The 12,269-nt window shown below is 38.2% G+C and overlaps 1 protein-coding gene across 1 annotated transcript in view; it reads left to right on the top strand.

The window, feature by feature from the left end:
- Positions 1–9,635, top strand: part of CFAP58 (cilia and flagella associated protein 58) — a 100,828-nt gene extending 91,193 nt beyond the window's left edge. The window contains exon 17 of the mRNA XM_070431820.1: positions 9,555–9,635. Within this exon, the coding sequence (XP_070287921.1) occupies positions 9,555–9,560 (6 nt within the window). The 3' untranslated portion in view covers positions 9,561–9,635. The remainder of the gene's footprint in view (positions 1–9,554) is intronic.
- Positions 9,636–12,269: the final 2,634 nt, after the last annotated feature.

Below are 12,269 nucleotides of genomic sequence, written 5' to 3'. Positions count from 1 at the left end.
GGGTAAACCCCACTTGGTCACAACATACAATTTTTATGTATTGTTGAGTTCGATTTGACCATATTTTGTTAAGGACTTTTATAACTATGTTCATGGGGTTTATTGGTCTGTACTTTTCTTGTAATGCCTTTGTCTAGTTTTGGTATCAAGTTTCTGCTGGCCTCAAAACTGAGTTGGGAAATGCTCCAACTATTTCCTAAAATGCTTTGAATATAATTGGAATTATTTCTTCCTTAAATATTTGATATAATTTAGCAGTCAACTCATCTGAAATTAAATTTTTTCTTATGAGATGGTTTAAATAGATATAGTGTTATTCAAATATTCTGTTTCATCTTGTGCTGCTTTTGATAATTTGGGTCTGTCAAGTAACTTGTGTATTACATACGTGTTGAGTTTAATGACATAAAGTTGTTGAAAATATCCTATTCCTACTGTTAGCATTGCTAGGATATGGACAGATGTTCCTTATTTCATTCTGGATATTAGTAATCTGAATCATCTCTCCTTTTTTCTTTTGAAAGTCTAGCTAGGAGTTTGTCAGTAAAATTTTATTGATCTTTCCAAAGAACCAGCTTTTGTTTCATTAATTTTTCTCTACTGCCAGGTTTTTGTTTTTCATTGATTTCTGCCTTAATAGTATTTTTTCCCCTGCTACTTACTTTGGATTAAATTTTCTTTTATTTTCTCTTCTACTTATAGCTTCTTAGGTAGTCAGTTGATTTTAGTCTTTTCCTTTATTTTTAATGTAGCCTTTAAAGCTATATATTTCCCTCTAAGCTCTGCTTTAAATGCCTCCCACACATTTTAATATGTGGCTTCTCATTATGGTTCAGTTTAACTTTTTCTGCTTATCTTTTATTACCGTTTCTTTGACTCATGCACTACTTAGAATCATGTCTTTAAATTTTCAGACATTTAGGTGCTTTTCCAGATATCTTTTTGTTACTGATTTTTAATTCAATTCTGCTGTCATCAGAAAACATGTCCCTGTATACCAAGTATGAGGCCTGCGGCCCGCGAGCCACGAGTTTGACATGCTTGCTGTATACGTTGAATCATTCCACATTAATTGAGGCTTGTTTTATAAGCCACAATATGGACTATCTTGGTGGTGCTTGTTCTATTTGCACTTAAAAAGAAGGTTTATTTTTCTTTTGTTGGGTGGAGTGTTATATAAATGTCCATTGGGTCAAGGTAGTTGCTAGTGTTACTCAAGTCTTCTAAATTTTTACTGATTATCTGTCTACTTGTCCTATTAATTATTAAACATGGAGTATTAAATCTCAAAATATGATTGTAGCTTTATCTACTGTTTTACTGTTAGCAGTTTTTGCTACATGTATTTTGAAGCTTAGAAATTAGTGCATAGACATTAAGATTATGTCTTCTTGATACATTGACCATTTTATTATTATGAAATATCTTGATTCCTGATAATATTGCTTGTTTTAAAGTTGACTTTGTCTTATATTAATATAGTCACTCCAGCTTTAATGTTATTTGTGTTTTCATATTATATCTTTTCACATCCTTTTACTTTTAAGCTATTGGTATTTTTATATTAAAATTCATCCATTGTAGATATAGTTGGATATTGCTTTTTTTAAAAGTTCAGTATTATAATCTTGCCCTTTTAATTGAAAGGATTAGATCAATTACCCTTCAATTGTAATTATCAATATTATTTCATTTTGGTCTACCATCTTGCTGTTTGTTTTCTATTTGTCCCATTCATTCATTGTAATTCTTTTATAATCTGTTTCTATACTGTGCTTTTAAAGCTTTATTGAGATATAATTGACAAAATATTATAAGATATATAGGTATACAATGGGATAATTTGATATATGTATACATTGTAAAAAGATTACCCCCATTGAGTTAACACTTTTTGGGACGGGTAAGTAGAACTTAAATTCTATTCCCAGCAACTTTCAATTATACAATATATTGTTATCAACTATAGTCACCATGTAATACATTACATCCTTAGACCTTTTCCACCTTACAACTGAAAGTTTGTCTTCTTTTACCAACCTCTCCTTTGTTATAATTGTTCTGATTTGTATTATTTCTGATTATAAGGCTGCAGTATTCTTATCTTTGTTCCCCTGAATGTTTTTTGCTTTATAAAATTTGTCCTTTAAAACAGATTTTTAGGATATGATTATGATGTGCTTCGGTATGTTTTTTTTTTTAAATGTTTATCCTGCTTGGGATTCATTGAGATTCTAGACTTATAATTGTTATAAAATTTGGAAAAAAATTAGCCATTATTTCTTCAAAAAATTTTTGTGTCAACACCCTCTTTCTGGGATTCCTTTTACTTTTATGTTAGGCAGTTTGATAATATTTTATAGCCATTGATTCCTCTATTTACTTTTAATCTTTTTGTTGTTATTGTTTCGTGATTCACTTTGAAGAGTTTCTGTTGCTGTCTTAGTGTTTTCCTAATATTTCCTTGTGCATTGTTTACTCTGTGATTAAACCTCATTCAGTACATTTTAAAATTTCACATGTTATATTTTTCAGCTTTAGAAGCTTGATTTGCTTACTTTTTATATATTTCATCTCTCTCCTCTCTGTGTTCATGCTTTTCTTTACATCCATGAGCACATTTAGTTGTTTTGAAATCCTATTAATTACATCATCTCTGTAATTTATGGTTATCTCTATTGACTGAATATTTCTCCTGGTTTGAGTCACCTTGTTCTACATCTTTGTATATCTGATAATTTTCTATTAGATGCTAGATACTGTAAATATTACACTACTGAGTGTCTAGATTTTGTTGTCTTTCTTTAAAGAGCATATTTTCTAAAAACAAGGAACTCTGTCACATAATTTCGATAAAATCAACTTCAGAAAATTAACGTTGACATAATAGTGTTTTCTAATCTATAGACTTTATTGATATTTTACAAGTTGTCCTAGTTATGTTCTTTTTTTTTTTTTTAATTAAATCTTTATTGTTCAGATTATTACATTTGTTCCTCTTTTTTCCCCCCATAACTCCCCTCCTTCCAGCTCCCACCCCACCCTCCACCCTCATTCCCCACCCACTGTGTTCATCCATAGGTGCATGATTTTTGTCCAGTCACTTCCCGCATCTCCCACACCCCTTTTCCCCCCAAGAATAGTCAGTCTATTCCCTTTCTATGTCCCTGATTCTATTATAATCACCAGTTCATTCTGTACATCAGGTTATTTATTCACTTGATTCTTAGATTCACTTGTTGATAGATGCATGTTTGTTGTTCATAATTTGTATCTTTACCTTTTTCTTCTTCTTCCTCTTCTTAAAGGATACCTTTCAGCATTTCATATAATACTGGTTTGGCGGTGATGAACTCCTTTAGCTTTTCCTTATCTGTGAAGCTCTTTATCTGACCTTCAATTCTGAATGATAGCTTTGCTGGATAAAGTAATCTTGGTTGTAGGTTCTTGGTATTCAGCACTTTGAATATTTCTTGCCATTCCCTTCTGGCCTGCAAAGTTTCTGTTGAGAAATCAGCTGACAGTCGTATGGGTATTCCCTTGTAGGTAATTGAGCCTCTTTCTCTTGCTGCTTTTAAGATTTTCTCTTTGTCTTTTGCTCTTGGCATTTTAATGATGATGTGTCTTGGTGTGGTCCTCTTTGGATTCCTTTTGTTTGGGGTTCTCTGCGCTTCTTGGACCTGTAAGTCCATTTCTTTCTCCAGATGGGGGAAGTTTTCTGCCATTATTTCTTGAAATAGGTTTTCAATATCTTGCTGTCTCTCATCTTCTGGCACTCCAATAATTCTGATATTAGACCGCTTAAAGCTGTCCCAGAGGCTCCTTACACTATCTTCACACTTTCGGATTCTTTTTTCATTTTGCTTTTCCAATTGGGTGTTTTTTGTCGAATCTTTGGTTTGATTCTTGTACTCCTCTGGTCTGCTATTGGGTATAATATTCTTTATTTCAGTCCGTGTATGCTTACTTTCTAATTTCTTTATCGTAGCATCGAGGGTCTCATTAGTTTTCGTGAGGTTCTGCACAAATTTATGGCAAGCCCTCAAAATTGCGATTCTTAGCTCCATATCCTCCATTTCTGTCATGTTTTTTTGTCTCCGCATCTTTTATGCTTTCTTGGTGCACCCCCTTGTGGTCTCTGTGCGCAGTCTTGTTCTAGCCAAGCCTTAATTGTTGTAGTTAACACTAGAGGGGTTTGACCACCAGGCCGACTGGCTATAGGAATCAGCTGTATGGAAAACGTCTGCCTTCTGGGGAGGCGCTAATCCAGCCTTTGCCTGAGGCGATCGGCAAATGGCTGTGCGCAGGGTTTGGGCGGGGTGGGATCAACAGGGCGGGCGGAGGGAGCAGTTATGGCCACGCTCAGTCCTGTTCCCAGAGGCTCTGCTTCTCAGAACCCCGGCAGCCGCTGCAAACTTCGGAGAGAAAGCTGCCCTCAGGTTCCAACTGATGCCGGATAATCCCGCTTCTCCCGTTTGAGTCTGGGTCCCTAGAGACTCGCCCGGATCTGGAGCCCAGAGTCTGAGACTCACTCCCGACAGAAAACGACAACCGCGCCCTCAGCCACCAGCCCGCTTTGCGCACGCACCTCGGTACCTTTGTATTTTCCACACTGCGCCGCCTCTGAGCCTCGATTTGCTGTTCTCTTTCCTTCTAGTTGTAGAGTCTCTCTTCAGCCAGCCTTCCTGTGGTTCTGGGTGATGTCCGTTCAGTCTTTTAGTTGTATTTTTGAAATGGTTGTTTGCGGCAGCAGTCTCCGGTGTTTACCTACGCCGCCATCTTGGTCTCCTCTCTCCCTAGTTATGTTCTTTATAGCAAATGTAAAAACGTAACAGCTTGTTATATTCAATTGTCTTATCTCTTTAGACCCCTTTAATCTGGGACAGATCTTGAGACTTTGTATTTCATGGTATTGAAGATTATTTTTAAACTTAACTCAATTTTGTTTATATTTGTGTATATAAACATTTAGGTCATACACTTTTGGCAGGAATATCATAGAAGTGATGCTGAGCTCTCAATGCATCATATCAGGAGGCAGATGGTAAATCTCATTGTTTGATAGTTTGTTTAAAGTGGTATCTTTTATGTTTCTCCATTGCAAATGTATTCTTCATCCATTGTAATAATAAATATCTAGTAGATAAACAATTTGAGACTTCACCCACTAGTTTTGCTGAATCAACAGCAATTACAATATTTTGCCAAATGGTGATTTTCTTACTCGACCACTTCTCTATTTATTAGCTGGCTCCTTACTGGAAGGAAGAATGTTTCCTTCCTTCCTCCCTCCCTCCCTTCTTTCTAATATTTATATTTTCTAAGATATTTGTACCAACAATATAGCTGTAATAGGTATGAGAACTGGAAAGAACAAAAAAGCTTCTAGAACCCGAGCCTTTGACAAATCAACTGTTTCCATTAAGATTTCTCATTTAATAATACAATGACAATTGAAAGAACATTCAGTCAACAATATGTGTTGAGTTTCTACTGTATATAATTTACAATGTTAAGCACTTTAGGAAATGTAAAGGCCTATAAATTTTAGGATTTTTGCGTTTTTCTCCTCTTCACTTCTGAATTCCTTTACATTCTTTTCCCATTTTCTCTTTTATTCTATCAAGCAAGAGAGCATGTCGCTGCCTTCTCTAAGGCTAATTCCTCCATATTTCCCTACAACCCTTTCATGTCTAATGGAATATTGCAAGTAGATGGGATGGCTTAGTGGTTAACAGCACATTGGTTTTGGGACTAGGCAGACTTTTAAATTTGAATCCATACCCTTTCAATTACAGATGTTTCATTTCAGGCAACGTAAGTAACATCTCCAGCCGTTGGACTCTCATTTGTAAAATGGGCATAATAACGCACCCATCAGATAGAATTGTTATGAAGATTACAGGAGGCTGCATGTGATGACTTGCACAGTACCTGGCACATAGTAAGTGCCCCCAAATGTCAGCTTTCATTATTATTATCTGATAATCACCTCCTTACTCCTAATAATAGCCAGGAAAGTTTTAAAATGTTTTTAAGTGGTCAAGGGAATGGATAATAAACATAAAAACTGCTTAACTGCTGTCTGAATGGACATGATCAAGAATCCTCTATGGACTGTGGAGCTTTCTATTATTTTCTTTAAATAGGTATTAGAAGATTAAATGCCTGTTAAAGTATATTGTGCCAATTCTGTCTCTTTCACATAAGTGATTAGTCTTTCTTACACTTAATTTGAGACAATGCCAGGAACTCTTTCCTCTAGTTTCAAAATAACATTGTTCTCTCCTACTAGTATTTAAAGAAAGACAATTCCTTTTCCTCCTTCCCATTGTGATGATGTAGGGGAACATAATACTGTGAAAATAACAGTAATAGCCACCATCACAAAGGCTTTTAAACACCCTCATGCCCATGCCATATCCCAGAATCTTGGGAGAGAGACAACAGGTTCTCAAACTTGGTTGCAAGTGGTAATCACTTGGGGAACTCTCAAAAATACTGGTATCTGGGTCCTCTTCCCAAGGACTCTGATTTTATTGGCCAGGTGTGATGTGAGCAATGGGATTTTTTAAAGCTCCCAGGTGGCAGCCAGCCTGAGAATGGCTGCTTTAACATACAGTAGCACCTCCTTGAAAGAAACCTGTCTTCAGACCCACATGGCCTCACTAGTGAGAGAGAAAGGTTCCTGGGTCATGAAGCTTCATTTTCAGAGGCAAGACTTGAACTGATCCTATCATGCCCCTTGTCATAACATTGAGCATTTCCTCATTCTCATTTTGCTCAAACTGACCCAATCCCCTCTCCCTTCTCTTTTATATCTCTGGAAAGTTTTAAATAGAAATTCTCCTGTCCTAATCTTATACACTCAACAACATTTGATTCAACGGACTACTTCCTCTTCCTTGAATCACTATCCTGTAAATGCCCTTCAATATGAAACTGATTTTTTTTTTCATGATTAAATTGGAGTTGGTTTTTAGGGGAAGACTACCACAGAGGTGAAATGCCCTTTTATCCCTTCGTCTCAGGGGTACATGATCGCCACATGACATCACAGGTGATGATCTCCTTTAGCACTTGGGTAAGTTAGTGTTTGCCAGGTTTCTCTAGTATAAAGTTACTATTTTTTTCACTTTTCATACTTATTTTCTTTGGAAGCAGGTCACTAATTCAGTGCAACCTCAACCTGTGAAGGAATGGTAGTAATTAAGTTCCACCAAGGAAAATATTTTTTATCCCAGTTTTCAGATAAAGAAATTGAGGCTCAGAGAGGTTAAATGAATTTTCTAAGGCCACACATAGATGTATGACTAATGATATTGGCTAATTATCTAAGTAACTTAGAGCCATCTAACTTGTATTCATGTGGGCAGACTTGCATGAGGAATTAGTTTGGTTTGAATGTTTTAAAAAAGAAAGCTTCCAGGTAAATACAACTATATGCTCTCAGAAAGAAGACACTTAACAGTCTCTGCAGGCGAGTGCGTAGGGCAATAAAAATAAAAAGGCAAACCAAACAACATATGTCATTGTCAACTAAACCACACGCCTCTAGTGCCAAGGAGAGAAGGTTGTAGAGAAGTAGATTCCAACTTATGTTCTGTGGTTTGGATCTGGCTTCCAGATGAGTTTCATTTGGGCTACATGGTGTTTAAAATTACCTTCTGGCTTGGTTGTCAACTTTCAAAACTGGGACATTTTATGTACAAATTCAGATTTCATGCTTCTCTTGGAAATCGAAAGATCTGGCAGCATTGGGTCTTTATCGATGACAATAGTCACGTGGTGCCAGGTCTGCCAAACCCCTCGGGTGAGCCACACTCTGGTTCCCCACTGTTCCAAGAGCCTACCTGGTTTGACTTTTGGCTTTTGTAGTGTCTGATGAAATTGCTGTCTCTAGTTGATTGAGGGACCATTTAGTGAGAAGGAGTTGACGTATTCTCTAGACAAGACGCTAATGTAAAAAAACAACAACACTCAAACCAGTAAAGAATTTTTGTGAGTTTATTTGAGCCAAACTGTCGACAATTGCCGGGAAACAGAATCTCAACATATTGGAATAATGCTCCGGAGAATGGCAGTTTTTCACCTTGTTTTATACATTCCAATCAAAGGATAAGGCATAAGTGGGTTACTTTAGTGATAGATTAGGGAGGCAGGAGAAAGCAAAGGGGAGGGGGGAGGGAACCTCTGGGATTGAATAAAAAGTAAAATGATAGACACATACTTCTTTTACTTAGATGGGTACAGGATAGTTAACAGTCAACAATGAACATGATAACAATAACAATAACAATGAAGGAATTTGTGGTGCCCTGGCGCATTTGGTTGCCCTGAGGGGTCTGGAAAAAGGGAAGTTGCAAGTTACCCTGATATTTCATGTTATCTTAGATTCAAAAAGACAATAGGCTCATTTAAGGTAAAGATTGATTCTGTCAGGAAGATAATGGCCTAGGACATGACTACCCACTATAAATTGCTTTTTAATTAAAAGTTTTTAATTTCCTACCATCCTTTGTGGTTACTTCAGGTCTCTTGAGTTTGCAAGGCTGCCACACAGGCCTTTTCTGAGTTAGTCAGGTTAGCATGTGGCCCCTTTTTCGTCCACAAGCCCTTGAGAGTGGAACCAGTATCAACAACTCAAGTTGTAGGAGACAGTCTCCAGCAAATGTAAGTCTACAGCTGTTTGCAGCCTGTCAATGCAACAGGTTGCCTCAAACATGGTGACCTTCTTTCTACCTGAAGTGTGTAAGCAGAGGGAGAAGATCATGAATGAGGCTTTTCAAGACAGGATTTGTGTCCTAGAGAGAGCCCAGAACTGACGACATTGGAAAAAGCACTCCCAACTCAAATATTATGCAACCCCATTTTTCCTGAAGAAATGAATAAACTTAGTGGAATGGTGATTCTACTTATAAATAAGTAATTATACTTTATAACTGATTATACAGGGAGGATCACATTAAAGTTCCCAATTTTAAAAAAAATAGGCAGCAAAGACTACAGTGAATTGACTCATGTATGTAAGCGAGAGGGGAGGGTGAGAATAGACAGATGTAAGGAGGAAGGTGGGCCATGGGAGAAGGTAATGGGGCCCCCGGAAGCTTGTGTTCTGTTTTAGATGCAGAGAGAAAGGGCTGGTTGTGATGATGAAATGATCCAGTTAAACAAGCAGCATGCTTACACGAAGCAGCATGCTTAAACTGCACACGCCTGGATTTTATTTTCTGATCGAACAGCCTTTGCTTTCTTGTAATAAATGGAAAGCCAGGTGTAGTATAAATTTGTACAGCCTCATCTAAACACAGCCTGCTAAAGGTGGTATTTTAATCTTTTTTGTTATAGGGCCCCATGTCGCCGGATGGCAGTGTGGTTTTTGGTGTAGGTGGTTAAATACATGAGTGCTGGCTGTCTAGTTTGTGACCATCAGAGATTGTTGTAGCTTTGCTCTCAAATCCAGGGTCAGCTTTTGGCTGCCTTACTTGTGTTACCCCTATCTATGTTGTTACAGAAAGTTAAGTGGTCTGTTATAAGGCTGTTTATGTTTGCAGATGTGAAGATTTACCTCTGGAAGCATTTTGCCTCTGTGGACTCTCTTCACCTATGAAGAGGCCTTGGAAAAATCATTGGATGGTTAACTTGGGACATCTTGTTGCCAAATCAAGGCAGGTAAAGCATCCTATCCATTAGGTGGGCTTATTAACCTATCTGTGATATAGACGCTGATCTCTTTGGCATCAGCGATGTTTGAGATGAGAAAGGAAGGCTTGTGGCAGTTAATTACATTTCCCTGTACTAATTACCATGTTAAGTGACAGTTTTGTTCACACCTAGTTGTTTTGGTTAAGGAGAAAGAAAAAGAACAATTTTGTGCCATTCTCTGAAAATTTAGAACAGGAATCTTGGCTCTTGTTCTGAACAGATTTCAGATCAAAATAAGAAAAGGAGAGAACTATTCCACTTGTGCTTGGTGGCTTAGCAGAAAAAGAAATTAATGACTTTCATCGTATTTTGGCTCAGATGCCTACCTGAGATATGATTTGAAATGAGTTTCCTAGTCTCAGCTCCCCTTGCTGAAGACCTGGAGATTTGTCAATATCTCCAACAAGAAAGAACATTGCTCAGTGCAGCCTGACACAGGTTCTGCTTTCTTCTCCAAAGAACCCTCACGTCCTCTTAACTTCTACAGATTTTAGCAGGATTTATATTTCATAAACCCAAGTGTGTTTCCAAATCCTCTTGTTATTGTAAGGAAAGCAACAGAAAAGCCAGACTCACCATAAGCCAGTCTTGTTTTCTATGAACCTCTAAAGAAAGATTTGTACTTCCCCCCAGTCCGAGCATTAGAAGAAATAAACCCAGTTTGGCCGGCACCTCTCTCAGAGAATAGTATCTGAGAACAGGCCCCGGGGCCCTGTAACTTTCCAGGCATTAATAGGCAGGACTCGGCCAACTAGCGCAGTGAATTTGTTGCTGCTACTTTTTTTTAAAGCAGGCGGCAACTTAGGCTTGTGTTTGTCTTTCTGGGATACGATGAAAGTCATTAATTTCTTTTTCTGCTAAGCCACCAAACACAAGTGGAATAGTTCTCTCCTTTTCTTATTTTGATCTGAAATCTGTTCAGAACAAGAGCCAAGATTCCTGTTCTAAATTTTCAGAGAATGGCACAAAATTGTTCTTTTTCTTTCTCCTTAACCAAAACAAATATGTGGGATATTGGTGTGTTATCTAGCCAGAGCCGTTTTTTTACTCTTTCCTCGGGGGATTTATAACCGCAGGGTTTATATCCCTGCTGATGTTTAGTGTTCGTTTTAGAATTATGCCCACCTGACACTTCAGGAAATTTCCTCTGAAGAGGTTGTATTTAAGTCAGAGACGGCCAAGCCCGTCCAGATTCCACTGCTCAGCTGCTACTTTCTATACATCGGGAAGGAGGATGGGTTAAGTTAAATTGATTTTTCTCTTGTGGAGTTAACTCTACCTTCCATTTTCCTCTCTTGTTGGAGTTTTCCTCACATTGCATTCCTTTCCACTGCCTGCATATTAATATGCAACCGATGCAGAAAATGCGACACCTGAGCATTGCACAAGCTTATCACACATGTGGTGCCTATGGGCGTGCACGCTGTGTGCACATACAGGTGCGGTGTTGCTGAGAAGGGTGCATGGGGGCACTGGGAGCAGGCATGGGATGGAGACAAAACAAACTTGGGTAAACTCTGATTCTTCCAATTACTAGATTTATTCATTCCCCACCTTCAAAAACTCATAGGGATGTGGTAAGGGACTGCTTGAAATCATAGGAGAGGAATAGTAAGAAATGTAATTAATAGTGAATGTTAGTTTAGTTTTGATCACTAGCCCTGTCCTTGGTAAATAGATTGAGAGTCCCTGTGAATATTATATATGTAGCTTGGTATTCACTCATTTGACAGTTTCACATTGAGAAGCACCAACATCCTTTAAAAGTTGTATTTCTCATCCGATCAGCAATCCTACGTCTTCTAAGGTGAGTCTGGGTAGAAAAGTTTAAAGTACTTTTGACCAACATACTGTATACGTCTGTTTCTTACCTGTGTGACAAGAGACTCCGTGAAAAGTACTGTACTGTACCCACACACTTTGAGCCTACTCAAAATATTAAGACCTAAGTTTACGCTATATTAAAGGTCTGATAATTTCCGCTTTTATTGCCAACACAGACATGACTCTTTATGGAGCCCCTGACCCCAGCTGGAACATTTCTGCCCCTATTCCCATGAAGGGCACCACCTGTCATGTCCAAGGTGAAGGGTCACTGATTGCATCAAGAGACTACCCCTCCTGTAGATGCTACAAACGCCCTGGCTTTTTCTTGGTTGCTAATGAGTAATGGCTCTGTGGCCTCCAGCAGGCTGCAGATGTGGCCAGCCACCCCAGGGCATTGTGAGAAGGCAAACACTTTCCTCTTCCAGGGCCTTGGATGCTGCCCTGAGGTATGCGGAGGAGGCTGGCTGCTGGGCCAGCACCTTGTGAGCAGATTTCCATGTCCAGGACTCAGAAAAGACTTGATAAACCAGCTGGCTGAGTATTATTCTTATGGAAAGACACAGCTACTGAGTGTTTAGGATGGTCAGTCTGCTCTCTCTTTAGTCGCAAAATGGACTCGGGAAACCAGTTACATTCCCCAAAGGGTTGCTTGGTGCATATAGAATCAGATTAATGAGATTGAAAGGCTTTTAGCATTATTGTTGCTTTTAAAAATTACACATGCACTACATTTTCAT

Source organism: Myotis yumanensis, unplaced genomic scaffold (genome assembly GCF_028538775.1).
Source record: "Myotis yumanensis isolate MYYU_CA2020_CCGP unplaced genomic scaffold, mMyoYum1.0.hap1 SCAF_13, whole genome shotgun sequence".
NCBI classification, from domain to species: Eukaryota; Metazoa; Chordata; class Mammalia; order Chiroptera; family Vespertilionidae; genus Myotis; species Myotis yumanensis.
Note: the sequence above shows the minus strand (reverse complement) of the source record. Positions and strands in the feature narration are given on the sequence as shown.